This window comes from Trichoderma camerunense (assembly GCF_050948025.1).
Source record: "Trichoderma camerunense strain CBS 138272 chromosome Unknown V8C40scaffold_13, whole genome shotgun sequence".
NCBI classification, from domain to species: domain Eukaryota; kingdom Fungi; phylum Ascomycota; class Sordariomycetes; order Hypocreales; family Hypocreaceae; genus Trichoderma; species Trichoderma camerunense.
In genome coordinates, this window is record NW_028145357.1 from 209367 (window position 1) to 236089 (window position 26723).

At 48.3% G+C, this 26723-nt stretch overlaps 12 protein-coding genes across 12 annotated transcripts; 7 read left to right on the forward strand and 5 right to left on the reverse strand.

The window, feature by feature from the left end:
• Nucleotides 1-120: 120 nt before the first annotated feature.
• On the reverse strand, nucleotides 121-1909 carry V8C40DRAFT_280643 (ferric reductase family protein; the record flags this gene model as incomplete). Its single annotated transcript, XM_083221427.1, has 2 exons — nucleotides 121-1469; nucleotides 1525-1909. The coding sequence occupies 2 exons, from the start codon at nucleotides 1907-1909 to the stop codon at nucleotides 121-123; spliced, it is 1734 nt and encodes a 577-aa protein (XP_083071101.1).
• Nucleotides 1910-2560: 651 nt separating this feature from the next.
• Nucleotides 2561-3298, forward strand: V8C40DRAFT_267657 (uncharacterized protein; the record flags this gene model as incomplete). Its single annotated transcript, XM_083219870.1, has 1 exon — nucleotides 2561-3298. The coding sequence occupies one exon, from the start codon at nucleotides 2561-2563 to the stop codon at nucleotides 3296-3298; it is 738 nt and encodes a 245-aa protein (XP_083071102.1).
• A 129-nt stretch (nucleotides 3299-3427) lies between these two features.
• On the reverse strand, nucleotides 3428-5551 carry V8C40DRAFT_275886 (fungal specific transcription factor domain-containing protein; the record flags this gene model as incomplete). Its single annotated transcript, XM_083220772.1, has 6 exons — nucleotides 3428-3445; nucleotides 3477-3642; nucleotides 3700-4169; nucleotides 4235-4441; nucleotides 4583-4857; nucleotides 4987-5551. The coding sequence occupies 6 exons, from the start codon at nucleotides 5549-5551 to the stop codon at nucleotides 3428-3430; spliced, it is 1701 nt and encodes a 566-aa protein (XP_083071103.1).
• Nucleotides 5552-8996: 3445 nt separating this feature from the next.
• Nucleotides 8997-9933, forward strand: V8C40DRAFT_250058 (carbohydrate-binding module family 13 protein). The gene is made up of 2 exons (XM_083216882.1): nucleotides 8997-9746; nucleotides 9800-9933. Exon 1 carries the CDS (start codon nucleotides 9248-9250, stop codon nucleotides 9716-9718), a length of 471 nt encoding a protein of 156 aa, XP_083071104.1. The 5' UTR covers nucleotides 8997-9247; the 3' UTR covers nucleotides 9719-9746; nucleotides 9800-9933.
• Nucleotides 9934-10093: 160 nt separating this feature from the next.
• Nucleotides 10094-11340, reverse strand: V8C40DRAFT_280644 (NAD(P)-binding protein; the record flags this gene model as incomplete). The annotated part of the gene is made up of 3 exons (XM_083221428.1): nucleotides 11099-11340; nucleotides 10441-11042; nucleotides 10094-10369 (listed from the first exon to the last, which is right to left on the reverse strand). Exons 1-3 carry the CDS (start codon nucleotides 11148-11150, stop codon nucleotides 10094-10096), a joined length of 930 nt encoding a protein of 309 aa, XP_083071105.1. The 5' UTR covers nucleotides 11151-11340.
• Nucleotides 11341-12073: 733 nt separating this feature from the next.
• On the forward strand, nucleotides 12074-13048 carry V8C40DRAFT_275888 (uncharacterized protein; the record flags this gene model as incomplete). The annotated part of the gene is made up of 1 exon (XM_083220773.1): nucleotides 12074-13048. The coding sequence occupies one exon, from the start codon at nucleotides 12074-12076 to the stop codon at nucleotides 13046-13048; it is 975 nt and encodes a 324-aa protein (XP_083071106.1).
• A 266-nt stretch (nucleotides 13049-13314) lies between these two features.
• On the reverse strand, nucleotides 13315-15380 carry V8C40DRAFT_250060 (Elongator subunit ELP3). Its single transcript, XM_083216883.1, has 2 exons — nucleotides 14962-15380; nucleotides 13315-14902 (listed from the first exon to the last, which is right to left on the reverse strand). Exons 1-2 carry the CDS (start codon nucleotides 15254-15256, stop codon nucleotides 13479-13481), a joined length of 1719 nt encoding a protein of 572 aa, XP_083071107.1. The 5' UTR covers nucleotides 15257-15380; the 3' UTR covers nucleotides 13315-13478.
• A 202-nt stretch (nucleotides 15381-15582) lies between these two features.
• V8C40DRAFT_250064 (major facilitator superfamily domain-containing protein) lies at nucleotides 15583-17533 on the forward strand. The gene is made up of 5 exons (XM_083216884.1): nucleotides 15583-15978; nucleotides 16068-16096; nucleotides 16171-16297; nucleotides 16368-16456; nucleotides 16535-17533. The coding sequence occupies exons 1-5, from the start codon at nucleotides 15818-15820 to the stop codon at nucleotides 17122-17124; spliced, it is 996 nt and encodes a 331-aa protein (XP_083071108.1). The 5' UTR covers nucleotides 15583-15817; the 3' UTR covers nucleotides 17125-17533.
• A 137-nt stretch (nucleotides 17534-17670) lies between these two features.
• V8C40DRAFT_51885 (ubiquitin-conjugating enzyme/RWD-like protein) lies at nucleotides 17671-19007 on the reverse strand. Its single transcript, XM_083223069.1, has 3 exons — nucleotides 18500-19007; nucleotides 18150-18424; nucleotides 17671-18087 (listed from the first exon to the last, which is right to left on the reverse strand). The coding sequence occupies exons 1-3, from the start codon at nucleotides 18755-18757 to the stop codon at nucleotides 17919-17921; spliced, it is 702 nt and encodes a 233-aa protein (XP_083071109.1). The 5' UTR covers nucleotides 18758-19007; the 3' UTR covers nucleotides 17671-17918.
• A 984-nt stretch (nucleotides 19008-19991) lies between these two features.
• On the forward strand, nucleotides 19992-21910 carry V8C40DRAFT_250071 (proteasome regulatory particle base subunit RPT2). The gene is made up of 4 exons (XM_083216885.1): nucleotides 19992-20150; nucleotides 20216-20272; nucleotides 20334-21140; nucleotides 21205-21910. The coding sequence occupies exons 1-4, from the start codon at nucleotides 20148-20150 to the stop codon at nucleotides 21709-21711; spliced, it is 1374 nt and encodes a 457-aa protein (XP_083071110.1). The 5' UTR covers nucleotides 19992-20147; the 3' UTR covers nucleotides 21712-21910.
• A 560-nt stretch (nucleotides 21911-22470) lies between these two features.
• V8C40DRAFT_51940 (lipid droplet assembly factor 1) lies at nucleotides 22471-23428 on the forward strand. The gene is made up of 2 exons (XM_083223070.1): nucleotides 22471-22889; nucleotides 22976-23428. The coding sequence occupies exons 1-2, from the start codon at nucleotides 22698-22700 to the stop codon at nucleotides 23324-23326; spliced, it is 543 nt and encodes a 180-aa protein (XP_083071111.1). The 5' UTR covers nucleotides 22471-22697; the 3' UTR covers nucleotides 23327-23428.
• Nucleotides 23429-24189: 761 nt separating this feature from the next.
• On the forward strand, nucleotides 24190-26594 carry V8C40DRAFT_250075 (putative methyltransferase). The gene is made up of 6 exons (XM_083216886.1): nucleotides 24190-24660; nucleotides 24726-24796; nucleotides 24879-25009; nucleotides 25069-25188; nucleotides 25250-26099; nucleotides 26154-26594. The coding sequence occupies exons 1-6, from the start codon at nucleotides 24492-24494 to the stop codon at nucleotides 26382-26384; spliced, it is 1572 nt and encodes a 523-aa protein (XP_083071112.1). The 5' UTR covers nucleotides 24190-24491; the 3' UTR covers nucleotides 26385-26594.
• Nucleotides 26595-26723: the final 129 nt, after the last annotated feature.

Genomic DNA, 26723 nt, shown 5'->3' on the forward strand with positions numbered 1-26723 from the left:
CGGTGCTATGTTCGAAGTAAAGGTATATCCAATTGAATCAAGTGACTATGCACTATCAACAAGAACAGACGTGATAGAACAGTAGTAATAATTAATATTTATTCATCCTATAGCATTACTCTACCAGCCAAAACTTTCGTTATGGAACCAAACATCTCTATCTCTCTCGACCCAGTGTGTCACTACCCGTCTCACATCAGCAGCCATTTCATTAGGGCCACATACGACAACTGCAACACGTCCACCACGGCCTTGCTGAAAAAAAGCGTTGACAATCTGCCTTATATTTGGCCGCTGAAAGCTTTCCACAGGTACACTGCTATCGTTCACTTTACTCTCCTTGTCAAGACTGCTCATTTCAACATCACTTATGCTTGAACATTCGTATGCCGAATTATCTGTTGACTCAAATCCACTCCTTGTGCAAAAGAGGCGCAACCCACTCTCTTTCAAAATGCCGCTGTCTACCTGGGTGGTGCACCACGCCGCTTCGTTGATGTTGCGGGCTACCCAAATCGTCTGAACCCGTAACGATGGGTTCTCTGTCCTGATATGCTTGAACAGCGGCAGAATAAAAGTTGCACCGACGCCTCCGGCAAATAACAGCACTCCATCGAATTCAGATCCGGAGAAGCTAGGGAAACTGGCATAACCTCCGTATGGACCGTCAAAGCTAAGAGCAACATTGGTGTCTATTGACAATGGGTTCGTAAGGCTCGAAAGAGCCTTCGTCGTCGGCCCTCTCATTTGACGGACAATGAGCATAAACTCCTCTGCTTCTTCATCAACAGATGCTACCGTGAACGGATTGGATATGAGCTCAGAGCCAAGATATGATAACAGTAGAGGAGTTTTCTGGGACCTTGACGTAGGAGGAATGCTCAGGTAGATATGCGACCCAGGGCGAGATGCCAGGCTCTTCATCATGTTATCTGAGCTTTTTACTTTGATCTTGATAAGATCGGTGCCGATAATGCCTTCTACAGCACAGAAGCTCGTTACCCTGGTATATCGGCGGACACCAAGATCAACAATAGCCACTGCTAAGGCTTCAGCCATGTAGATCCTCCCATGAGGAACATGGAACCAGACAATAAAAGGAAGAGCCAGGGCAACTATAATATGGATGATGAAGAATACCCGATACGATAGCCGACGTATCAGTTTCAACGAGGTAGTGTTGAGTAATGTCATGCAAAACAACCCACTCATGCCCAGGGCTGGAACAGCGCGAAGAAAAGCTGCTGGCAGTCCCCCGACTTGAAAGTAGTAATTGAGATATAAAACTCCGTGAAACATAATGAATAAGTATGTTATACGACCAAGAGTTCGATGCCATCGATTCAAATGTTCATGCGATGTGCGTAAAATGAGCGCAACTGGATTGAACCATTTTAGTGATAGCAGGTAGAGCATAGGTAGTTGAGATATGCCAACAATGCCAAATCGTCGAGCCAGATGATGATAATCTTAGATTTCTTTAGCAGATACTCTTCTTTCAGCTACTGCGCCGACTATTCGTACCTGTTCCTGTGTCCTTCGTACAGAGAAATAGCAACCAAGCCGCCCAAACACCGCCAAATATCAACTGGTCTCTTTGACACAAGGTCAGGCCGGCGAATTCAACGTTGTCGCTAAGCCACCAAGAAAAACGGCGCCATAGAGCCAACGGTGAGCTTGCGACAGACGCTTCATAAATCGCAACGGCAGATGATGTTGCCTCAGCATCGTAAGGTGCTTGTTTGCCAGTCAATTTCCTTAGCCTCCATCGTATCAGTCTCACTAAGAGCAAGCCAAAGATAGGTACAAGAGGTGATAAATGTGCGTATAGGCCATACTGATCGTTTAGAATACGGCGTTTGTGCCTATCAGCCTCAGAGAGGGTAACGAATTGATAGGGCCAATCCATGGCCTGGCTGTAGTCATACAGCCGTTCTTTGCTAGCTGGCAGTGAGAGGTAGACCGAAGATGATTCCATTTTAGAAAGGGCCTCTAAGTCGAATGGCTTGGATAGAAAGAAGACAGCTAGCTAATTGGTAGCTAAAGGTTGGTGTCTCGCGAGAGGCTTCGTCGCTCGCTCTGTGAGATACGTTGATTCCCGGTCCGAGTTTCCGAGTTAGTGTACATCTGCATTCGTACATCCATGCAGTCGGCTGGCCGGAAGTTGTTAATTTGTTCATCGTACCTTAATTGATCATTATTAGATACAATTTGAGAACGGATGTCCAAAATAACATGCATTTCCACTCTTTCTCGGAGCAACGAGGCCAAGAATTGGTTCCGGTCCGAGACCGAGCACATCACACCAAGTCGGTCCGAGGTGAAACAACAAATCATCATTGTGCAGCATAGTAAGACACAATGTTATGTTAGTCAATTCAACTTAATACGTAGATTTCAATCAAAAGAATTGCTTATACCTTTGTTCCACAGGGATATGTGAGCCTGCTGTTCTGGTCTCTTGCTCTCGTAAGTACACGAATGCAGCTTGCTCCGGCTATGAATCATCAACTCTAATTTTGATTCGAAAAATATTTGTCACTCATAGAGAAATCTCAATATGTGGCCTCTCAAAGTTAAGACTGTGTACGAACGCCTTCACGGAAGCGAGGTTTCTTCAGCCTCAAACTCGTTCACTGATGGCGATGTTGAGAAACTGGACGGGCCTCCTCCGTCTAATCCTCACCCTCGCAGCAAGTTCCAATACTTTTACGACGCTCTTCGTACATCAATCGGTTTATTTTGCCTCTGGATAGTTCTAGTGACCGCATGGAGAACCACTTTTCACTCTACTCCTCGTGCTATCAGATACGAGAAGCAAACGCTGGAGTGCGGAAACACCACAGAAGAAGCAGAGGCGCGTGGCTGTGCCTTTGACTTGCTTTCACACAACTGGGTAGCAAAGCAATGCATGGATTCTCTGACAGAATCAGAGTATCGCGAATACGTCAGCAGCCATGATCGCAAAATGGGACCCTATCCCTACTTTCTCGACCCCGACGGAAAGAATCGCGTCATTGGCGAACGAGCCTTTGCACTTCTTGCCAACGGCCCAACCCTCGCTGACCAGCACGTCTATACTACTCGAGAAGAACATCTCGCACATTGCAAATATCTTCTTCGGCGTACTCATCGAGCTGCCGAGGGTAAAGTGCAGCTCAATGACGAGAATAAGCAGTTTTGGCATGCAGCACACTGCTTGGAAGAGCTTAGCAATCCAAATAAAAAGCCAATGGACGAGTTAAATGAGGGATTTTACGTTGGGTTTGCACCTTGTACCATTGACGTACCAGTATAAGAAGATTGACTTCGATCCGGATTTGAGGGGGAAGTAAAGGCTAGATGAGGCAGCAAATATTTACGTTGACGAGTAGAGAGTTAATCAAGTTCATTTCTCAGTGATCTATAGCCATTTATCATTCTGCTACTAATGATTGTCATGATTCTCTTTTTGCCAACTGGTGCACAATCCTCACAATTTCCGTAACTTCTTCTTGGGGACCGTCGATATCGCCAATGGCCATACGTCCAAAGAACCCAACCGCAATGGAAAGGTAAGAAAGATCTTTATTATTGTTACCATCGCAAACTGTACTGACCGCCAGCTTACAAGAAGCGACGCGAATCAGTTGGTAAAATGACCTGGAAATATGTTAGTCGCGTACAACATTAGAATATGCGTTGGAGTAGCAAACATACATATCCAAACGTACGTCTGCCACGGTGAATTGATGGCTAGCCTCAAGGAGCTTTTTCACTACCGAAGTTTGTTGCTGATCTCCACATGATGGCCACATATTAAGATCAGTAACAGCTAGAGACTCTGCGGATGTCTGCTTTGCATATACTGCAAGAAGAATTTCATAGTACAGACAAAAAATGTGGATCTTTACTCTTCGCTCTTGGGGCCTCATCATGTTCAGTCCAACCATTTGGCCATCTACTAATTGAAGTTCTGATGGCAGTCGTTGCATCAATTTACGGAGTTGCTCTTCGAGGTCTGAGATGTAACTCGAGCCTTGGCTTTGCAGTGCTCTTTGGCCGTAGAACTCTTGTAATATGAACGCGCAGAGACTTGCATGGTGGCACAATATTGACAACCAATCAACTGAGGCCGAATGCCCTTCTGGCTTTGGAGGTTCATGATCGATAAAGTCATGACTAAGAAGCTATGTGTTTGTCAGTGCTGGAAATTTCGGAGGATGGTCGGATGAAGAAATGACTGCAGACTGACAGGAAAAGTCTCTGCCCGAAGACAAAAGCGCTGCTCTATGGCGTATAAAAACCAAAAGGCCTTCTTCACCCTTCTCCTGTCATCTAGTGTAGCACACAATGCATTTATTGAGCTGCTTCTGTTCAAGCGCATTATTTGTGAATACTGAATGCAGTCAAATAGGAGGCTGCGGGCTTCTTTCGATTCGATGAGGAGCCCGAAATAAGTCTACAAGAGACATGAGTTTAGTATGTGAGCTAGCCAGTCATGAACCATTAGAATACTATACCATTGCGATGAGAGCCTTCATTCCATTGTTAGTGTTCCATCTAGTGAAATATTTTGGGATAGGGAAACGCCAAAACTTACCTGTAAGCTCTGAACAGAGAAGGCACCATTCAAGAGCTGTTCTTTAATCTTCAAGGCCGCATTGAAGTGGAGGAGAGGGTTGTATTGGAGTTCCGGTAGTCTTTCACACCGGCCTTCGCAGTGTAAAAAATGGGTTCCAAGTGCAAGCACCATATGGGCAAGGGCTTCTGTGGGCATCGAGCACGATAACTGACCCAAAGCATCGTGAACCGCGCTTTCTAGTGATTCCCGATCTAGAAACACAGAGACACTAGAGCTGTTGTCGGCAACACAATCTTTAAACAGATGATTGTTGTTGGTAGGCATCTTACCCTAGTTGATCACTTAAACACACTATGTTTAACATGTTAGCCATGAACTCGTTTTCAACAGGTGAGGATAAGGCAGTGACTGATGGTACGTACCATCAATACAATCAAACATGAGCTTTCGGTGAGTGGTAAAGTCGTCAACATTCACCTCTAGGCCACCAAAGATTTCGGGAGGATAGATTGTGACATTCTGCGTCATCACTTTCTCCAGTGTATGAAGAAGAAGATCGTTTTTACCGAGGCGCTGTCGATGACAATATTGCTCAATGCTATCCAGTATCGTGTCCTTTATCAAACTGTTCTGTCTAGTTTTGACTCGGGATTTGTTCATTTCCGACATGCACTGGTCTCCAGGAGATGTCGTTACCGAGTAACATGAGTTTGACAAAAGTTGTGTGGTTGGCATCTTTGAATCCACAAACAACTGTTGATTAAAGGAAAAGTGTCCCTTTGTATCGAACAGGTTATGGCAAGCAGGTATGATGGTGTCGCTCGTCCCATTAGAAGGAATCGCATTCGAGTCGAGAAACTCAGCTGACTCTAGATGACTGGTAGAGTATGGAACAACATGTGGTGCAAAAATATCTCCAAGATATTCTGGTTCGAGAAAAGACAGGCCACTTTCGCTGAATGGAGTATTGTCGAATGGCGATTCCATCTGCTGTGAGATTGGCGTCACGGGCAACGCCTCATGGCAATCAATGGACAGTCGTGACTGATGTGTCGGTACATATTTACAGTCAAAGCCAAGCCTCTAGAGATATTAGGGTAGTTAGTCTCATATCGAATACACGGCTAGATCAGAGACCAAGACCTCGCATTCACTACATAGCTTTTTTCCATCGCCTATATTCAGGTTAGAGCGATTACCAAACTCTTCAATGGCCAGTAGAATGGACAGACATCGAACCTTGCGAGCTCTACACCGATTACAAGCCCCTCGCCGTCTTGTAATTCGTCGTGGCTCCCCTGGTTTACCTTTGCAGGAATCGGCCACAACCATGTTCGGATTTATATTTGAGGCAGGACTTAAGGTGAAAGAAGAAGCAAAATACACAGCTTCTCGTACTATACTTAACCAGAGTACGAATGGCACATATCTACAGTATCTATATGATATGTCAGGTCAGGCAAGCTTTGGTACTCCGCTCATCGCTGGTTTGCCGTCGGCGATTGCCGCTACGGCGAAATCACATATGATCCTACAAGGATTACAGATGTTTGTAACATTGATATCTATTAAGCCATGAGGCAATTGTGCAGTTGAAATGACGTAGTTAGAGCCTAGGAGACTTTCTTATAGGCCAAAAGATGCATGCTTACATGGTCTGAGCCATGTCTCGTTGTGCCAGAACTTGGTGTGAGAAAATTGGAGTCTCCCTGTTTGATCTATCACCAAACTTTGAAACCTTTGACTTCATCTAAGCGCCAGCCTGATAGGACTATGTGTTTGGCAATCTCACTGAACCGGGGACCCCACTGGTTGAGACTCAAGTAAGAAAGAGCCACCCGCTCATGAGAAAGATGAGAATCCAGAGAAAATAGCACTATCAACTATGGGGTATACATCGTACTCGATACATAAACCGTAAAATAACAGTCCATATTAACAGTAGAGTTTGACCGACTGTAGATGTATATAGTCTGCCTGGACAGTGCAAGACGTATCCCATAGGGGGCATGGCGCCATATAACATTTGCTTCTTGTTTGAGACACTCGCTCAATTAGGCACGGTAGCCAGCCACAGCTTTGGGCAATACGCCGTTTGTATGTTCTAAGCTACCCATAGAAAAAAATTTTCTCCCCATCAATCTGACTATTCATTCTCTACAGTGATCGTTCTCTATGAAATAACTTTTCTATTGAAGTTGGTGGCAGATCTTTACGTCCAATGGCTGCCATGTTGGGGAGAGGTCCGAGACACGGGAAAAGATCGTCAAAAACAAAGCCAATAGCTCAACGACTGGAAATGCCGAGTACCGTGGCTAATGCAGGTTACATCACATCACATCGCTAATGGTACATCTTGTATATTTATGCTCGTGGTCGTCCCTGAAGATGAAAGCCGATTATACGGAAAGATGACATTGCATAAATTCAAGCGATATATCCTGGGGGAAAGGAGATTTCGGTGTGGGCAAATAAACTTGATTAGACCACAATCACTGTAGTTTATACGTAGGCTACTAGGCATATGTCATCCGACGGGTTGAGAGAATCGAATGCGAAACATGATGGCTTAAATGCTATAAGATCAACAAACACGTCGCCTCTGAGACAACTTGTAGCAGATACAAGTTACATCCACTTTCCCGATAGGCTATGAGCAACGTGTCGTTGGGTGGCATAACAAATGCTGTAAAAATGATGACTCTGGATATAAAGGAAGGAATGTTATAGGATTTGAGATGGATGGAGCCAATGGAGGGGAGAATTTCCCGACTATCCTCACCAGGGGCGCCTGTGATTACAAATATACTACAAGTCTGAAGAGTAGCAGAAGTATGCTTTTGTCGCTATTGCGTGCATGAAGGCTGTCTTGAGCCAATAGAATGCTGTAGATCAGCCTCACAATGTTCCATCTAGGCTAGGTTAGTCTAGGTTTTGGACTCATTGCTCGAATCAGACCGACTCGGGGTAATTAGACGTGTAGCTAGAGCATCTTCAAAGGTTTCGAACTCAAAACTATGAAGATTGTAAAATCCGGTACCCTTGTCCTGCTCTAAAGCTTTTCCCGCGCAGAGACGAGCATCAAGGTAGCGCAGCAGCAGTGATGTGCAATATTACACCAACTATTCTGCAGGCACCATGAGCTTCTCAAATATGCCAACAAATGCAGTGAAGCGAGCGGGTCCAAATTGTGTACCCTTTGTCAACCGCTGTAGAATATACTCACTACGATTGCTTCACAGTTACCTAAGTATTGGCGCCGTTATATGCGAGCTTGATAGAATTGATCAGTGTAAGAACTTTGACAGATCGATACTTATCAGGGAATTGTAAGAATCTCATAGTAGAAGCAGAAATAAACCGCAATTTGGATCCGTATTAAAGTCCTGGTTACTCGCTGGTCATGTACCGCAATGAACCAGCAGCTCCATGGCCCGGTCGAGAACTGTCCTCAGATCCTATTAGGCAACAAGGATGCGATGGAGTCAAAGTAGGTCAGCATTTTATGAGATATTGCATCAATAGTTTGGTGATACGTTACAATTGGATTAGCATTTAGAAGCTGTATGTGATATCCTTAACCGCTGGAGGGATTGGTGCAGTCCTAGTAATAAGAGTTACTTAGACATATCTTAAGAGACTCGAATGGCCATCATATTAACCATTTCATTATTTTTGGTATCGCATATTTGGCATAAACAAGCATTTACATAAGTTGCACAAAGGATTGTGCGGTCTCCATCGTGTGTTACAGAATCGCCCACAAACGCTGTAATCTTGAGGTTGCAGCCTTGCCATGCTCCTAGGATAGACGATACTTAATCGGTGTTGTCTGATGTATTGCTAGGGTTTACTTTATGTGAACTTTGAGGCATCCTTTACAATAGTGATTGAGGCCATTGCCAATGCAATCCAGAGTCATACATTTTTTATTTATATAGATGTGCCTAAAATCATGATTCCTCTTGTAGATACAATGAGTCCAGACTAGTATAATGCTTAATACTATGTATGGACCTCTGCCGGTGCATAAGAACTGACAATTCAGTGTGTTTTTTATGAAGGTATATAACTACTACCGTAACATAAGATATGCAGTGCCTCTGCATAGAAGCGCGGGATCGTTGTATAACAAGGCATTGTTCGCTAGGATGGTGGCGCTCTGTCTAGAATCCTAACGGATGGAGCATGTGATCATTGTATCGTCTAGAACAGCAAATAGGACCATTTTATTCACTTCTTTCACCTCATACCGAGTAAAACCGCCTCAACATGTGATTATGCAGGGCGCGGCTCAGCGGAGACTCATCCCGTGTATGCACACGAAAGTCGTAGAACATCACAGGACGGTCTAGACCATCAGCACTGCCTCCTTTTTCATAGCATATAACCTAGATCTTACTAAGTTGTCAATTCCTATTGTGAAGCTAGACTAATGAATAGCTGCAAGGGGGCTGAAAGAGTCGTCTGCCTTCGTATCACGCTCTGAGACAAACTTCAGCCGCAGAGAGGGGTATTCAGCTCTCACAACATGTCGTAGTTGCGATTATTCATTCCCAAGGCACCATCTAGTAATCCAACCGTCCGTTGTTAACTATAAAGACTCAACCCTAGCCAAAAGGTTTCACCACCCAGCTGAAAATCTACAATCACATACGCATATTAGCATAGAGTCAAGGCAAAATGGTGAACATCGACACAAGCAGAATCTACGTCCTTAAGAACAGCTTTACGGCTGCAGCTAAAATACTTGCCCTATCAGGAAATGGCAACTCTCTCTCTATGGTAGACGCAACCAATGTTACTTCCAACAGCCTCTGGTTCCTGACTCCGACGAACTCAGCTAGCTATTATCGTCTGCACACTATCGCCAATGGCGTGCAGCAGTCACTTGATGTCGTTAATGACAATGGAGTGAATAGCGTCAACCTTCATTTTGCCAGTACTGGAGAATATAGTGGCCAATATTGGAGATTCGACCAGTGGAACACGAATCCTGCCTATCCGTACCGGTTGAGCAACAGCTTCACGGGCACAGGTCAACACCTAGATGTGTATTCCGACACTTACCAGGCTCATCTGGCTGGCGGTGATTACTCTGGGCAGCATTGGGCTCTGATTCCTTCGAACACTGTTGTCGTGACCCCGTCTTGATGAGAGTACGCGTTGGGGATTTTTCGCTGTAAGATCTTTGCACTTGATTGCAATGACCATTTATACTGATACAGGTTACAGATTCTTCAGATCTGAGGGTACACTAAATCCGCACACTACCGAATCCTTGCCTAGTTCTCTTTTGCTATTGGAAATAGAAATATCAGCATAGGGTTTTATATAGCAACGATATGAATGGAATGACTTATTCACAGAGCAACCTGACCCTAAACATAGTAAATGACTCGACAAAAGGCTCTGTCCCATCTCCTTTGAATCAATTCAACCAAAATTCAAGTACCACTCATAAAAGAACTTGTAAAGCATAATAAATATCGTTGGCCTTCCACACAGAACTCGCATGGCTTCACCTACTCAAACCTTGAGACCTTCCTCCGTAATGTTCTTTATCAATCGCCTCTCTACTTCAACCATGTACTCTGCAATAGCTCCATCCCTGAACTCTGGCATAGGGGCGTTAAACGCAGGCACAACCCTCGTGCCTTCAGCCGTCGCCTCGAATATCGTGCCATCACCATATTGAGGATCTTCCAGCAGTTCCAACATGGCTTCGGCAATATCCTCAGGGCTAGCTGCTAAATCTGCCCTCAACGCGTTTCTTCTTTCTAGATCGTCGGTTAAAAGTGGTGTCTAAGTGGTCAAATGCAGTCAACCACCATCCATCTTCAATTACTTGTTCCAGGGTACATTCTCATGCTTACATTTACAGCGCCTGGCGCAATCGCTGCCGTTCGAATGCCAACTGTTTCTCGTAAATATCCGAGACTTCGAACAAAGCCGTGAACACCATGTTTACTAGCATGGTACATAGGCGTCCCGAGGCCGTATAGATAGCCAGCCATGCTGCCAACCACGAGAAGCGAGCCTGGGATTCGCCGTGAGGTCCAATGGGCAATGGCGAGTTGGCTGAGCCGTATCGGGTGTACCAAATTAATGTCAAGCACAGCATAATGTCCCGGATCGCCATTCGCATCATCTGTTGATGGGCTATCTGGATTTGTTGCCGACTTTGGCGGCTCCCAGAAGGAACTCCATTTGGGGTCGAAGATTCCGGCTCCTGGCACGACAATGTCGACTTGTGGGAAAGCTGCCTCGGCTGTCCGGGTCAGTTCTGTGAGCTGTGGCCAAGATCTCACATCTGTCTTCTTGAATAGTGCAGACGGCCTGGAAGCAGACGGCGACTTCGATGGCTCGTGTGGATATTGCTTCAGAAGCTCCTGGGCTTCTGGTCGAAGGCCCAAGTCGCCGATTAAGACGGAACACCCGCGAGAGAGGAGCTTCTTTGCAAAAGCAAGATTGATCCCTAAAGAACAGTCAGACTACATGTAGGTTATCTCACTCAATTACAAGACGTCGTACCTGAACCACCACCGGTGATGATGGCATGCTTTCCCAGCACGGACAGCGTCATATTTTTGCTTCGATATACGATATTTTAGGCTATGCTGTTGGTACTGGCTGGTGCTTTCGGTTCCCCGCATGAGATTGAAAGCCATTTTATAGACCACTTACAGTTGACGACGTCTTTTGAGACAATTCCAAGGTTGTGTTACATGGCATATGCACGTGCTAGGTATCGCCCTGCAAATGGACATTCTGGGGGCAATACAACATTGAATACAATAGCAGATTCCAAATTCTGATGGTATACGTGGGGATCGGTACAATATTGGCGGAGTTGTTATATACTTATCTCCGTAAACTATCTTTATCTTACCATTCTCGCAGTCTCCAAGATCCCGCTTACCGAAGTCTACATTACGCTATACCTGTCTCAAGAGGAGATGAAAGAGGCTCTGAGTCAGCATTATCCAATACGAAATATATTCTGTTGAAGCATCCGGCAAATCGAATATGTTCCATTCTAGGTCATGGAGAGGGAGTACGGTAGAGTGAGGCTACTCCTGCTAGGAAATGTACTCTAATTACGAAACAAATACTTGCCAATCTGTCCTAAAGATGATGCACCTCTATTCATCAAGCTGTATACTAGGGTTAGATTCTACCTTTTTGTATTTATGACCGTATACCACAACGTGAATGAGTATGGATAACGCCTCAATATAGACTTTCCGCCGATCATGCCCCCCTCACAGACCAACCAAGACTCGTCACCTTCCTGATGTAAACTTTTATTATAAACGTTAGGATCTTGCACATCTTTTATCGCGTGACATCGCCGGAATGTTCCCCCAGGCCCGAACGGATTGACGATGTTCGATGCTCTATCTTCCGAGGAGATTTGATTCATCGCCTCAGCCAAAGACACAGGCGGGTTCTCAATTTCTGCTCCTGACCAGCAGAGCCAACTGGCCTCTCGATTTTCTCACACACATGGCTTCGGTTCCCGGACAGCATACCGGGATTCTGCGCGAGGAGAATATTGCCTTGAGGCAAATTCTGGGTTATCGCCTTGGAACCCTCACCTCTTCACCATACAGACTGCCCTCCGTTGGCCAGTGCCTACCAGGCACTTCTATAAAGGATATTCTACTCGTCGGCGTTGATGTCGATACAGGAGGGGGCTATGAAGCTATTTCGGAAGAACAGAGCTTCCACATTGGCATATCCATTTTCGATACGCGAAGCTTCACAAAGCAGCCCCAAGCTCTCGGCGACGCCGTCAAGTCTTATCAATTTATCAACAATAACTCAAAGCCGTGCAGATGGGCTGCCAAGTCCTTTCTTTTTGGAGATTCAAAGCTGATCGAACTCGCTGATCTCGCAGCAAGTTTCTTCTTGCTTACCCAAGGCCGCGATTATGTTTTGGTAGCGCACGGAATAGATGCGGATATCAAGTTCTTTAACAACCTCAACCCGGAAATTGTAAACGGCGCTTGCTACATATTGGATACGGTCAAGGCTGCTCAGTATCCTCTACAACTTTACTATCGGTATAGTCTAGAGAGCCTTCTGGACGAATTCAACATCCGCTACGCGAAGCTCCACGCCGCTGGGAATGATGCTCATTTTGCGCTCAAAGCACTGCTAATGATTGCCGTTCGCGATGGTCAAATGGCATCCGCACCCGAGACTACTACGCCTATACACCAAGACCTATTCCGTATCCTTGACGCAATTGCACATGCCCCAGTCGCGATTCCAATCTGGACTGAGATACCACCGACGGCTTCACACACACCTCAGACCAAGCCTAAACTAGGCATATTTGCAAAGCGTCGACTGAGAGCAGCAGCGAAGGCCGCTAGGAAAGCATCCCAGGAGTTGCCTTGCACCGATGAATTGAACGGACAGGGACATTATGATAGTGAAAATCAGGACAAGACAGCTAGAGGGCTCCCACCATGACTTCTTTTTCTTATGACTCGCCAAAAGCCTAATAAACGGATGAATGTACCCATTTGGTCTTTATTCAATTTTATACATGGCTAGCAGGTTGTTTCCTTTAAGGGAGCTACGGTTGCTTTTACACCATCAGTGGCTACGGACTTTGTTCTCCCAGAATATAGGTAGGCATCATGTCATTGAAAATGCAGTAATCTCACATCCAGCCAGGCTTGATCCCCTCTCACAGTCTACACGACACTGTAGCCGTCTTATGAAAAGGAGAAAGTGGCGATGAATCAATACTATCCAACGTGAATTGTGTTTCGTTAAAGCATCCTGTATATCGAATATGTTCTATTTTAGACATGATATCCATATCCTATCCGTTGCGCCATGTAATTCGCCAATTTTATCATCACTCGCATGCCAAAATCCCAGCAGTTCCGCATAATCATGCTGCTTCATCCCGTCCATCGAGCCACTTGCTCATATACGGTCCATCCAGCCAGTAGCCAAGCTTCTTGTAATAACTTCTCACACCCACACCCGAAATGACGCTAATCTTGTCACTTCCGTGCTCCTCCCTGGCTATCCTCTCAGCCTCCTCCATCAGCAGAGTGCCAAAGCCTTGGTGCTGGAACTTGCGCGGATCACGCGCGTGAATGGGCACAGCAGTGCCATAAACGTGAAGCTCACGGATCATGCTGGTTGGCTGGCCGGTAAGCTCCTCTCGGAAGGTATACTTTTCAGTGCATTTGCGGAGTCGCAGGAGTGCGACAAGGATATCTTGCTTAGGATCTTCGTAGGCGAGGAATGTCTCCCATCCACCGTTCGCAACGTAGTCTCGGCGCACCAGCTCAATCTGGTTTGGCCTAATCTTGTGCTTGACCTCATTGACTCCGACTTCTCTCGTTCTCACGTCTCGGCATGTTGTGCCGAAATCCTTCATTCGGGCCAAGGCCAACTCTCGCAGGTTTCCGTTTTCGACACCAGACGTGACCAATGGCATGGGGATATCTCGCTGAACACGGTAGATGCGTGTCCATGGTGGAATAAGAGCCATAATTCTGGCCACTAGATCAATCAGTTGGTTGGGGGTATAGTTTTGGTATCTTCCTGTTCGCCACAGCTCATATAGACCTGTTCCTCGAATGACAAGTGTGGGGTAAATCTTCAGACCATCTGTTCTGAAAGCAGGGTTTTCAAAGTACTCTCTAAACTGATCAATGTCACGCTCCATTCCCACGTTGGGTAGATCTGGCATCATGTGGCTGACTACCTTGTAGCCAGCATCTTTGGCCAGACAAAACGTCTCTGCTACCGCCGCTACGGTGTGGCCTCGGTTGGTATCTCGCGCAACATCTTCATATAGAGACTGTACTCCAATCTCCAATCTCGTGCAGCCGTATCTCAGCATGTCTGAAAGGTGGGGTTGCAAACAGTAGTCTGGCCGTGTTTCGATGGTGATGCCGACACATTTGATGTTGCTCATCTCGCCGGCCTCGACTGCCTCGTCGACCTTAGAGGTCTGGTATCCACTAAGGGCATTGTGCAACTGGGCGATGAAATCCTCTCGGTATGACTCAGGCAAGGACATGAAAGTTCCTCCCATGATAATGTACTCCACCTTGTCGACAGAGTGTCCTAGTGACTTGAGCTGATCGACTCGGCCTCGGGCTTGTTCAAAGGGATCATATCGTGCGCGGATGGCTCGCATTGAAGTCGGCTCGTATCCAGTGTATGACTGTGTGCTGTACTCGAAATCTGAATCGGGCCCTCCAGGGCAGTAGACGCAGATGTTGCCAGTGTATGCGATGTGTGGACATCGGTGCGGTTTACACATGACGGCGACAACGGCAATACCAGATGATGTTCCTATATTCTACTCAGTCCCTTGTCTCGATCTTCATTTCAATGCATACGGTTGTTCTTACGGATGGGCTTTGCGATGAGTCTCGGGAGAATGTATTTCTTGTAGTGTTCGGGGATCGCAGCAATGATGGCCGTGAGCGGGGGAATATTGGCCAGCTTGTGCTTCTTTGCCAGCTTCGCACGCAGCGCGTTGAGGTTGATGTCTCGCCCTGGCCGGCCATTCTTGGTGGCCTCGTGGTCTTCAATCAGGGCGTTGGCAAGATCTGCGCAGCATCGCAGGAAGCGCTCGCTCTCTGGCGCAAGCTCGACGCCCTTCTTCTGCGACGTGGCGATCGCCGTCATCGTGGTCGTGGCCATTGTATCGGATCTCGTATGCGCCGTTTGCACGCGCTTGTACAGACGACAAAGACAGCCTCGGAAGAGTGTGAATTATATGGACAGGAGTCGATTTTGATGCCCCTCGTTGATGTTTTGATAAGAACTTTTGGCAGACTATCGCCTCGGTGGGGCCGTTTTGATCTCCAGCCAAAAAATAGCCCGTTCCGTTAACATTACGGAGCGAAAGGCAAAGCTCACAGTAACAGACGGAAAATATAAGGCAAACGGAAGCAAACGGAGCACCGTAATGCCCCTCACCGTAACCAATTTTTTTTTTTCCTCCTCGGTGGCAGAAAATACTGCACCGCTCGGAAAAAGCCAACTGCCGGGCGCCCGGCAGCACCCGAAATTCAGAGCTGCCAGAGCCGGTAATTTGCTGGCTGGACCGACGATATTCCCTTTCTGCAAGCTTGCAGCTCAAAACTCAATTCGCTCTCCCTCTCGCAGCGTTGCAACTCGCGGCGCTTCTCTAGATTTCTTTTTTCCTCCCTTCTTTGGAAACCTCTCCTCTCCTCTTCTTTTTCTCCTCTTCCCACAGCCATGCAGGCCATCCCCAGAACCGCCGCGCGCTCGGCGCTGCGCAACGCTGCCCGCCGTAACTACAGCTCGGCCAGCTCTCCGTACTCCAAGACGATCGAGAACCTGCGCATCAACAGCGAGACCAAGGTCATCTTCCAGGGCTTCACCGGAAAGCAGGGAACGTACGTTTCTTTTGAACACTGGCTGCCTTGCAGGAGAGCCATCCCGCGTGGGGGGTGCCAATGACATGCTGACTTGGAGATATGCGCAGTTTCCACGCCTCGCAAGCCATTGAGTACGGTACGATAAAGCCTCGATATGCTGCTGCGCAACAAAAACTGAGCTACGAATACTCACACCGCTTTCGCCTCTAGGTACCAAGGTTGTTGGTGGAACAAACCCCAAGAAGGCTGGCCAGACACATCTCGACCTGCCCGTCTTCAAGAACGTCTCCGACGCCGTCAAGGAGACTGGAGCAACCGCTACTGCGCTCTTCGTCCCGTATGCGACCCGAACCCCCTGAACTACAAGATGCAATGGCATAAACTGACCTATCCGCGCTCTCAAAAAGCCCTCCTCTGGCCGCCGCCGGTATCGAAGAGGCCCTCGAGGCCGAGATCCCCCTTGCCGTCTGCATCACCGAGGGAATTCCTCAACATGGTCAGCCCCACCATAGATATCACAAAAAGTTTCCCCCCCTCGATAGCTAACCCTTGCCCCCGGTTCCCCGAATATCAGACATGGTCCGCATCACCCAGATGCTCAAGACCCAGTCCAAGACCCGCCTCGTCGGTCCCAACTGCCCCGGCATCATCGCCCCCGGCCAGTGCAAGATCGGCATCATGCCCGGCTTCATCCACAAGCGCGGCCGCATCGGCATCGTCTCCCGCTCCGGCACCCTGACCTACGAGGCCGTCAACCAGACCACCCAGGCCGGCCTCGGCCAGTCCCTCGTCGTCGGCATCGGCGGCGACCCCTTCAGCGGCACAAACTTCATCGACTGCCTCAAGGTCTTCATCGAGGACGAGGAGACCGACGGCATCATCATGATTGGCGAGATTGGCGGTTCCGCCGAGGAGGACGCCGCCGAGTTCCTCAAGCAGGCCAACACCGTCAACGGCGGCAAGCCCGTCGTCAGCTTCATCGCCGGCATCTCCGCTCCCCCCGGCCGCCGTATGGGTCACGCCGGTGCCATCGTCTCCGGCGGCAAGGGCGGTGCCGACTCCAAGATCGCCGCTCTCGAGAACGCCGGCGTCATTGTCGAGCGCTCCCCCGCTGGTCTGGGCAAGGCTCTGTACAACGAGTTCGTCCGCCGCGACCTGCTGTAAATCAAGTCTCGTTCTTTTGATGTTTTTTCTTTACAAGGAAACAAGAAAAAAGAGGCAACAAAGAGTGGACTTGGTGAGCTTGCATCATTTAATTCAGATAAACTAAATTTATAAAAAAAAAAATCATCACATGGAGGGAGTGGTTGGCTGTTTCAAAATGGCTGGTGATGGTCTTTCTGGAGCATGTGGATAGGAAGGAAACGGAAGAACATGTCCTTGTCAGGGCGACGGGCTGACTTCTTTGTTTGTTTTCGCTTAATTCTGTTGTTTCGTAGGTACGTGATAGATTCGGGGTCATGGGAGGGCAATGTGCCTTTTCGCTATTCTTGGTCTACCTATGAACATACGTAGGCGTGTTTCTCCCTGTGACTCTTTACAGAAAATAAAAAAGACAAACGCTATATTGAGTGTAATATGCTACCTAATTCCGACCTTGATAACTCCAGAGTCGCTGTATACCTGACAGTATGCGCTCCCGGGGCACCAGTGATGCCCTAAACACCCATCTCTCCTGAACTTCTAAATGACTCTTCAGGTGTCCAGCTAGTCACCACCATTCAATAAGTGACTCGGCTCTCGTAAGCAACTGTCCCGTCAATCCCGAGTCTACGAATTTCAGGAACAGCATATTGGAGCACAACTGAGCCAAAGGACAGAGCCCCAGGGGAAGAAACAGAAAACCCAAGAAAAAAAATAATTCAACCCTCAGTCCATGTAAATAAACTCCAATTCATTTCACCACTCGATGTTGGGGAAGGGGCAGGTCGGTGGCCCCCAAATTTCCCTCATGCTTCCTAAGGCTGCTCACCAAGAAGTCGAGTTGTTACGTCTGACATGCGAGACGGGGGTAGGTTTTCATGGAATTTGTCGATGCGGAAAAACTCGAGAGTTGCCACCACGTTATCGAGATCAAATCCCATTGCGGTAAACTGTTCGACCAAGACTGGCTTGTATCCATGGTATCTGTGCCTCGTTGTTAGCCTTCTGTCCTTCGTTTCAGAGCATCCATAAGCATCGTAGCATACCGGCTCGCATCGACAGCAGTTGTTGGTCTGGCCAGGCTTCTGAATATAGTTAAGTCGAGGTTTCGCTGTCGCGGCGCACCAGCGTGCCTGACTGCCCACTCGTGGGCCATCTGGACAAAGGAGTCGGGATTGTCGAGCAGCATCCGTGCAACTTCGCCGTCCTGTGGATCTGAGGGGTTCGGGTTTTCGAGAAGCATTCGGACGGAGAGGAGAGCCGTCTTGATCGTTTGGACAGGGGACCAGTTCTTGTTGAGGGTGTCGAGACAAATGACGCCCTAGAAGCAAGCGAAATCGTGAGTAAAGATGTTTCGCCAGCAGTCCAGTAAATCCGGCAAATGGGGGACACATACCGTCTGACTGCTGACATTAGGATGCCAGATCCTGGTCTCAAACTTCATCTTGGGTGGCTTGAAGGGGTAGTCGGTGGGAAGCTGAATGTGAATCACGAATTTGCCACCAGCGTACGGCGTATTTCCAGGGCCAAAGAACCAGCCCTTGAGAGCGGTCAACGAGCCCTCTTGTTCCAGAGCAGCATGAATGCCGGATGTGTCCTTGTCCTCCGTCAGATCCTGCAGCTCCTTCATGATACGGCGATCTCTGCTAGACATGATGCCGAAACTTGACGTAGCCGAAGCTATCGTGGGCGTAAGAGGGGTTGTGTGTCTTGTAGAGCGAAAGTATGGGTCCGAAGTATACTGGCGATGGCGGAGCGAGCGTTGGAGCACCTGACGATAATCTATCGCTTGTCGAGGTTTGGTGAGAGAGTCGAAGTCTGAGGATAGCAGAGGGGTGATCGTAGGAGGCTTTGGGTTTAGGCTGGATGGGCAGAGAAGTCGCCTATCGGCGTTGTGTGCCAGGAGCAATCGATTGAGGAGGGGCGCTGCGGCTATCGACGTCAGGCCTGTTTTAGCGCTGCAGCTACCGGGTCCGGGTCCCTAGGACGGGCTTGGTAGGTGCAACTCCGAGGTCAATATTCGCTGTGAGTGGCACTTAGGCGCTGGAACATTCCGAGCAGAACCACCCACTGCAGTCCGAGTGTCACGCAACGGCACTTTTGCTCTTGATTTGGTCAGGCAGAGGGCATGAAGTAAGGCATTGAGGTCCATATTTAGCCCAAGTGCGTGCAGGGAACCGAATCCTTGCGCCGCATCACCACAGAGCAACCGGCAGCCAACCGGTCACTTGTGCTCCGGAGAACGAGGTGGGTAAGGGCTGGGCGTAGCGGTATCGGTATCCATATTGAGGCGGTATTGGTGAAAGGCTGTGCTCGTGAACAAACTCGAGTGGCTTTTCTGGGCTGTGAATCAGGCACACATGGATGGCTCCGTATATGCGGGGTGTTTTGTTGGAAGATTCCAGAGATACCAGGTCGCAGTAAGTGGGAGGTCAATTTAATTGGTAGCGGTAGCATGGGCAAGTCATCTTGTCCCATCAATTTGAAACAAATATGTACGGTGTAATAGCAGCTCGCAGCATCAATCCAGGCATGATGCAGTCGATACAATCAGGTCGGGCTTGTGGATAAATTGTAGCCAAGCTTGCTTGCTTATGTGATCCTTGACGTACCATTCATCCATTCATCCATGCATCTTGCATTCATTCAGATGATGCATCATTTATACGAACAAGCTTCAATGGATTGAATCTAATCCGCTTGAGGGTTAGCATCAACAATGACGGGATTATCGAAACAGAAGCTTAATGGAAGAAGCTGACAATTCCCAGCGTCCAGCTCTCTGTTGTTAATCACGTGATGCATCGAGACTGGAGGCACGTGATCCGCCTGGAGCTGTCGTGTCTCTCTGGCGCCTAGCCCAAAGGCATGGGTGCTTGTGCAGCATCAGCCTAGCGAGTGCCGACTCGCCTCTCCGTCATTATCATCATCAATTCAGCCTCTTCTCCAGCTTTGCCCGATTCTTAGACGAGTGCTACTTGGAGAGAGAGGAGACTTCAAACAAACTTTTGAAAAAGCAGCCTTCCAGAGCTTGACCGGTCAAGATGGTGAGCTGCACTGCGTCTTTGTTGTTCTTGCTGTGGTGCAGCTATGCTGACATTTGCTTCTCCAGGGTCAAGGCCAGTCTGGTATGGGTGGTGAGGGGGGACGGAATGAAAAGGACAAGAAGGTACAGCCATTCTCTCTCCCCGCTGTCGACACAGAACAGCTCAACTAAACGTTCGTTGTAGAAGGACAAGCCCAAGTACGAGCCCCCGCCGAGGCCAACAACCCGAGTCGGCCGCAAGAAGAGAAAGGCTGGCGGTACTAGCGCTGCTGCCAAGCTCCCTGCTGTCTATCCCACGAGCCGATGCAAGCTTCGGCTGCTGCGAATGCAGAGAATCCACGACCACCTGCTTCTCGAAGAAGAATACGTCGAGAACCAAGAGCGACTGCGCAAAGCCAAGGCCGCCAAGGAGGGTCAGACTGCCGGCCCCGACGTCGATGTCGATAGGTTAGCCGACGAGCGGGGCCGTGTTGACGACATGCGAGGAAGCCCAATGAGCGTCGGCACATTGGAGGAGCTCATTGACGACGACCATGCCATCGTGAGCAGCACTACGGGTCCTGAATACTACGTCAGCATCATGAGCTTTGTCGACAAGGACCTCCTCGAGCCTGGCGCTAGCGTTCTGCTGCACCACAAGAGCGTCAGCATTGTTGGAGTCTTAACCGATGACACAGACCCCATTGTCAGCGTCATGAAGCTCGACAAGGCGCCAACGGAGTCCTACGCTGATATCGGTGGTTTGGAGCAGCAGATTCAAGAGGTTCGAGAGTCAGTGGAGCTGCCATTGCTTCACCCCGAGCTGTACGAGGAGATGGGTATCAAGCCCCCCAAGGGTGTCATTCTATACGGTGCTCCTGGTACCGGAAAGACCCTTTTGGCAAAGGCAGTTGCCAACCAGACATCCGCTACGTTCTTGCGTATCGTGGGCAGCGAGCTGATTCAGAAGTATCTGGGAGATGGCCCGCGGTTGGTGCGACAGTTATTCCAGGTTTGTCAACCCCTCCCTTGCACCGACTTTTCAATTGCCATTTGATGCTAACACAGGAAAATAGGTTGCTGGTGAAAATGCACCTTCCATTGTTTTCATTGATGAAATCGATGCCATTGGTACGAAACGATACGATTCTACGTCCGGAGGAGAGCGTGAAGTTCAGCGAACCATGCTGGAGCTTCTCAACCAGCTTGACGGCTTCGACGACCGTGGCGACGTCAAGGTCATCATGGCAACCAACAAGATCGATACGCTTGACCCTGCGCTTATCCGACCCGGCCGAATCGATCGAAAGATTCTGTTCGAGAACCCCGACCAGAACACGAAACGCAAGATCTTTACCCTACACACCTCCAAGATGAACCTGAACGATGATGTGGATCTGGATGAGTTCATCTCCCAGAAGGATGACCTGTCTGGTGCCGATATCAAGGCCATCTGCTCAGAGGCTGGTATGATGGCGCTACGAGAGCGACGCATGCGGGTGCAGATGGCAGATTTCCGATCCGCTCGGGAGCGGGTGTTGCGCACCAAGCAGGAGGGTGAGCCAGAGGGTCTGTATCTGTAATTTGTGGCATCCATGTGCAGCTTTAGATAGTGAGTGGTTCTTGAGGGGGCCGGGGATGGCTGTGACCCGAATCTTTTATAGAAAAATTGCCGGGCCACGGGGTAAAGTAATCAGCCACCAGTTGATGCGAGCTGAGAATCGAGAGCGAAAGTAATGATGCAGTCAAGCGTGTCTATGAACGAATCCAAGTCGTCTGTCTGCCCTCTATGCTGTGTTGACATGTATTCTGTATTAACAAATTAAAGTCCGACCAGGGGTAGCTTGCTATGGACCAATCCATGTTTGGGTCCATATCAATGATATGCTGTGCTATGCCCAACCTCTGGTTTATACCCAACCCCTGGTTTATAAAGTCCTTTGTAATTGACTCTTTTTCTATGCCCCAAATAAACTTCACATGTATTCAATACCTACCCTGCATAATAGCGATAATAGAAACTCACTGCTCCTTCTTTTCTTCGGACCCATCTACCATCTTTTCAGCACCCAAATGCTCATTCCGCTTAATTTCCCCCTTCGTCCATCTCATTAATCTCTGGTCTACGTACCAAACACTTGCACGTGGTGACATCAGCCAATACCAGCGCACACGTCACCTCACCCCCTTCTTCCAGCTCATTTCGTCTTATCTTATACAAGCCAGAACCAAAACACAAAACAAAACAAACACACACACATATTCAGTGCACATCCCCCCCTTCCTCTTTTTTTCCTCTGCATAATCGGCATCATCACCATCATCGTCCTTTCTTTCCCATCTCCACCTCCGCATTTGGTCTCCTGCAGCCGCAACCGCAGCCGCTCGCTAGTCGCCCCCACCATCCCGCAAGCGATCCCATTCCATCATTGATCTCATTCATATCGTCTCATCTCATCTCACCTCACTTCTGAGCTCGTCCTTGATATACCACCGCTACCAACAGCAACAGCTTTAAAGTAACACACACACAAGGCATCCCTGCCCCATCTTGTTTTACTGCAGAACAATGTGCGCCGCAACAGACCCGACGCAAAGCGATGGCGACGCAAATACTGGAACAAAGAGCCGTCCAGCAGCGCTGCTATCCACTGCATATTCTTATGCTCAGGGCTCTTTCAACTCTTTGATTCCGCCGTCTTCTCGTCAACGCGCATACGATGCAGCATCATCGTTTGCCTCCGATCAACCGATACTTTTTGTACGTAAACCTCTTATATAAGAAAACGCGACGGGAGAGGGAGTTGGGCATCCTTTGACTAACACATACATGTGAATGTTCAACAGTCCTTTACCGTTTTCCAAGCCCTCTTCGCGCTTCTCCCTCTTCTACTATTCTTCTCTTTTGCTTTGTCAACTATTCTTTTGGCTCTCTCTGCTGCGTTTGCCTTTGCGTTTTTCTGGATCAGTATTGCGTGCCTCTTCTTGATCCCGACTTTATTCATTACAGCATCTCTCGCAGTACTGTGCTGGGGAACATCAGTCGGGAGCTTTGTTGTTGCTAGAAAACTGTACCACTATGCGCCGGCAGCAATTCACTACGAAAAGAATGATACTAAGTCGCCGGGAAGCGAGAATACGCTGGTTGTACCCGAGGTGGTGGTGACGAATGGTGTTGAAGTCAAGAAGGAGGATTAGTTTGACGACGCTAAGAGCTTGGAGTGATGGAATGGAGGAAAAGATCAGTATCGTGGTTAAATTTGGCAGGCATGATAATGTTATTCTTGCTTAGGTAGCGCTTGTCGTAGGTTAGACGTGCTCTTCGATATCCAGATGTTATTACTATAGAGTGAAAGGTGTTAGTTAAGAGATGTGACAATCCAGCATCCCACGTTCCAATCTTAACATTGACGTTGGCAGATATAAGAGAAACATGGGAGGAGTGTAGCGAATATTAGACGAATGTAGCGATGGTAGTAAATACTAGAAAGCAAGCTGTATGATGGCAGTATCGACGGCAAGGGATTTGAGTATACGTGGTTGTTGCTTCTACATATTACCCGTGTATAGCAACCCCCATCGTATATATCATCAAGCTACTTTACTAAAGATCAACGCAACACTATTTGACATGTGATTATACAGACCGCTCGGGAAAAATGCAGCAGCATGGCCGGTGACGGTGATCGGCAGGAGAAGACATCCATTGGTTCGCTTTACCTTACTTATTTAGGTACGAAGAGTTGTCAAGCACGGCGAACTGACAAAAAGGGTATTCCGTTCCTCAGACCCTGGAATAACGGCAGCATTCATTCCACCGCTTTCAGTAACCAGAAGAAGAAAGCTCGAGGTGTTTATATCCATCCAATGATTAATCAACGTGATCTTGTCCCCAGCCAATGCGGTTGCTATGCCATTCCCGGTAATATCCACGCCCAGATTCATCTTGCAGCACCGCCATCGCTATGCTTGTCTGGGCCTAGTCGAGCGATTGAGCCAAAAAGGCTATATTGTTTTACACGAGCTGATATTCAGGAACCACACAACGTCAACATGCGGGTCGTAGATTCACCGCAACAAACCAATGTCATATTAAATAATCCCTCGTTCCGCCAAGAAAGAAGAATCAACATGGTAAGGGCAGATCGCGTCCTCAGCGAGTTAGACGACTGGAGATGGCACACGGTTGAGCATCTCCAGAATGACGTCGCGAGCTGCAGATATGGATCCTCGAGCTCGGAATTGCCCCTTTGAAAGCGGGCGGTATTAATTGCATCCATGGGGTACGGGATGCTGACAGCAGCGGTACCTACCCTTACGTACAATCGAGGCACTTCTATAAGGTACCGATAATAACCCCGCCATGTACCCCGCCAATCCCGCCATAGGGGCCTTTTTCTTTAGCCCAGGACCCCTCCAAAAAGGTCAGGTCGAGATTCTGATTCTGCCTATTCCGCATCTTCAACCTCAACAGACATTGCCAGGAATCACGGCCATTGATCTTACCAGAATGGAGTTTGATACCAAGACACGTACGGAATAATTCCATCTACTGCTCCTGCTATTCTGTTCAATCCGTGGCTAACTCGCGATGCAGCAAAGTCGGTCACCAATGACCCCACGTCCTTTGCGAGCGACTCGGTTCGCATGCGATGGCCCATCATTCTCGTGAGCGATCCCTCGACTCGACGCGACGTCTTTCAAACAAAATGTTTTTTATTTCTATCTAACAACCATCTTCATTCGATAGACTGGTGCTGTGGATGACGTCTACAAGACCGTTTCTGCCACGGAGGACGCGGAGAAGCAGGCCGAGGGCAAGAAGATTATTGAGCAGTTGGGCGCTCTCAAATATGAGATGCTGCACGACCGACAGATGACGTATGGACTCCGACTTTCGATTAACAGAAGATACAAATACTAACGGCTATACTCTATAGGCCTCTGGTCGAGGACGGATTCTCAGACGAGACGGCCGCCTACAACAAGGAGTTGGAGCAGCTGGGTAACCCAACCTGGTTCCAGGTCCCCTGGCTGTTTTCCGAATGCTACATGTACCGGTATGTCGCAAATTCAGAAAAATAACTTTTACAAGCCCTATCATACTAAATCACTGCACAGACGTATCAACACATTCTTCACCACGACTCAGCACTGGAAATCCTACGACCTCTTTGCCCGTCAGAAGATCGACAGCTTCCGAACCTCTCGCAATGCCGTCGCGGAGCTTGCCGCTAGATATGAAGATATCGTTACAAAGATTCGCGCTGATAAGAACATTACTCATGACTCCGAGGCCGAAAAGATTCTCTTCATGGAAATGTGCGAGGTCTGCCTCTGGGGCAACGCGACTGATTTGTCGCTACTCACCACCATGACCTACGAGGATATCCAGAGGCTGCAGGGCAGCGAAGCTAGAAAGGCCGCCGAAAAGAATATCCTTGTCAACAAACTTCCCCAAGCTTATGATCTGCTCAACAAGGCTCGGGCTGAGGGCAAGAAGGAGCGTCGCGTGGACTTTGTTCTTGATAACTCTGGCTTCGAGCTCTACGTCGACCTGGTGCTGGCTGGCTACCTTCTCAACACGGGACTTGCTACCCACATTGTGCTTCGCCCCAAGTCAATTCCCTGGTTTGTCTCCGATGTTATGCCTGCAGACTTTGCCGCCCTCCTGAGCGCTCTGGCCAACCCCAAGAAATTCTTCGAAGCTCCGACGGAAGAAGAGACGGTTGCAGAGAAGACCCCCGCGCCTCTGTCAGAGAAGGAGGCCCAGAGTCTGTCATTCGTCTTCCAGGATTGGGCGACCCAACATGGCGAGGGCCAGCTGGCTATCCGGCCCAACAGGTACTGGACTGCTGGTGGCTCTTTCTGGCGACTCCCCCACGAGGCCCCTGAGCTGTACGAAGATTTGAAGCAGGCTGAGCTTGTCATCTTCAAGGGTGATTTGAACTACCGAAAGCTGACCGGTGATGTAAGTGACCCCATTATGACAATATCCACAGAGTCCATTCATTAACATTTCTAGGCTTCTTGGGACCCTACCACCACCTTCACAGAGGCTCTCGGCTCTATGGGCGCTGGCTCAGGAGTCAACGTCATGTCTCTACGAACCTGCAAGGCCGATGTCGTTGTTGATCTTCCCGCTGGAAAAGATGAAGAGTTGAGAGCCCTCGAGGGTGGAGGCGGTGACTCTGGCGCTAGAAAATGGGCATGGAGCGGCAAGTGGGCAGTTGTGTCCTTGTCTGAGGGCAAATAAAATAGAAAATGGTATTATAGCGATATGTTTGTCGAAGAATCTGTTTAAATGAAAACCTAGAAAAGATGGACTCATAGATGTATAGAGAGATTATAGAGCCCAGCATGAGAAGAAAAGTTATAGATTCAGTATTCCCTGTCTCTTCAGATAGGATAAGAGAGTTGGCGAGAATATGGATACTGATGAGAAGCATTTACTAACAAATTCGACTAACTACCTATACAAAGAAACGAACAGAATACCCCTTTTCAGCTAACTACTAACTTCAAAACCCTCGAATCCACCAAAAGAATAACCATCATCACTCTGTTTGCTTACCAATTCCATACCACTCTTCCA

Bases quoted from the DNA above. Each gene is read 5' to 3' on its own strand.
- V8C40DRAFT_250058 (XM_083216882.1), top strand. From the start codon at position 9,248: ATGGTGAACATCGACACAAGCAGAATCTACGTCCTTAAGAACAGCTTT.
- V8C40DRAFT_250060 (XM_083216883.1), bottom strand. From the start codon at position 15,256: ATGGCCACGACCACGATGACGGCGATCGCCACGTCGCAGAAGAAGGGC. The intron at 14,903-14,961 runs GTAAGAACAACC...AGTAGAATATAG, and splicing joins ACTCATCGCAAAGCCCATCC to GAACATCATCTGGTATTGCC.
- V8C40DRAFT_250064 (XM_083216884.1), top strand. From the start codon at position 15,818: ATGCAGGCCATCCCCAGAACCGCCGCGCGCTCGGCGCTGCGCAACGCT. The intron at 15,979-16,067 runs GTACGTTTCTTT...AGATATGCGCAG, and splicing joins TTCACCGGAAAGCAGGGAAC to TTTCCACGCCTCGCAAGCCA. The intron at 16,097-16,170 runs GTACGATAAAGC...TTTCGCCTCTAG, and splicing joins CTCGCAAGCCATTGAGTACG to GTACCAAGGTTGTTGGTGGA.
- V8C40DRAFT_51885 (XM_083223069.1), bottom strand. From the start codon at position 18,757: ATGTCTAGCAGAGATCGCCGTATCATGAAGGAGCTGCAGGATCTGACG. The intron at 18,425-18,499 runs GTATGTGTCCCC...GCTTGCTTCTAG, and splicing joins CTAATGTCAGCAGTCAGACG to GGCGTCATTTGTCTCGACAC. The intron at 18,088-18,149 runs GTATGCTACGAT...AACGAGGCACAG, and splicing joins ACTGCTGTCGATGCGAGCCG to ATACCATGGATACAAGCCAG.
- V8C40DRAFT_250071 (XM_083216885.1), top strand. The intron at 20,273-20,333 runs GTACAGCCATTC...CGTTCGTTGTAG, and splicing joins GGAATGAAAAGGACAAGAAG to AAGGACAAGCCCAAGTACGA. The intron at 21,141-21,204 runs GTTTGTCAACCC...ACAGGAAAATAG, and splicing joins TGGTGCGACAGTTATTCCAG to GTTGCTGGTGAAAATGCACC.
- V8C40DRAFT_51940 (XM_083223070.1), top strand. From the start codon at position 22,698: ATGTGCGCCGCAACAGACCCGACGCAAAGCGATGGCGACGCAAATACT. The intron at 22,890-22,975 runs GTACGTAAACCT...AATGTTCAACAG, and splicing joins CCGATCAACCGATACTTTTT to TCCTTTACCGTTTTCCAAGC.
- V8C40DRAFT_250075 (XM_083216886.1), top strand. From the start codon at position 24,492: ATGTACCCCGCCAATCCCGCCATAGGGGCCTTTTTCTTTAGCCCAGGA. The intron at 24,661-24,725 runs GTACGGAATAAT...CTCGCGATGCAG, and splicing joins GGAGTTTGATACCAAGACAC to CAAAGTCGGTCACCAATGAC. The intron at 25,189-25,249 runs GTATGTCGCAAA...ATCACTGCACAG, and splicing joins TCCGAATGCTACATGTACCG to ACGTATCAACACATTCTTCA.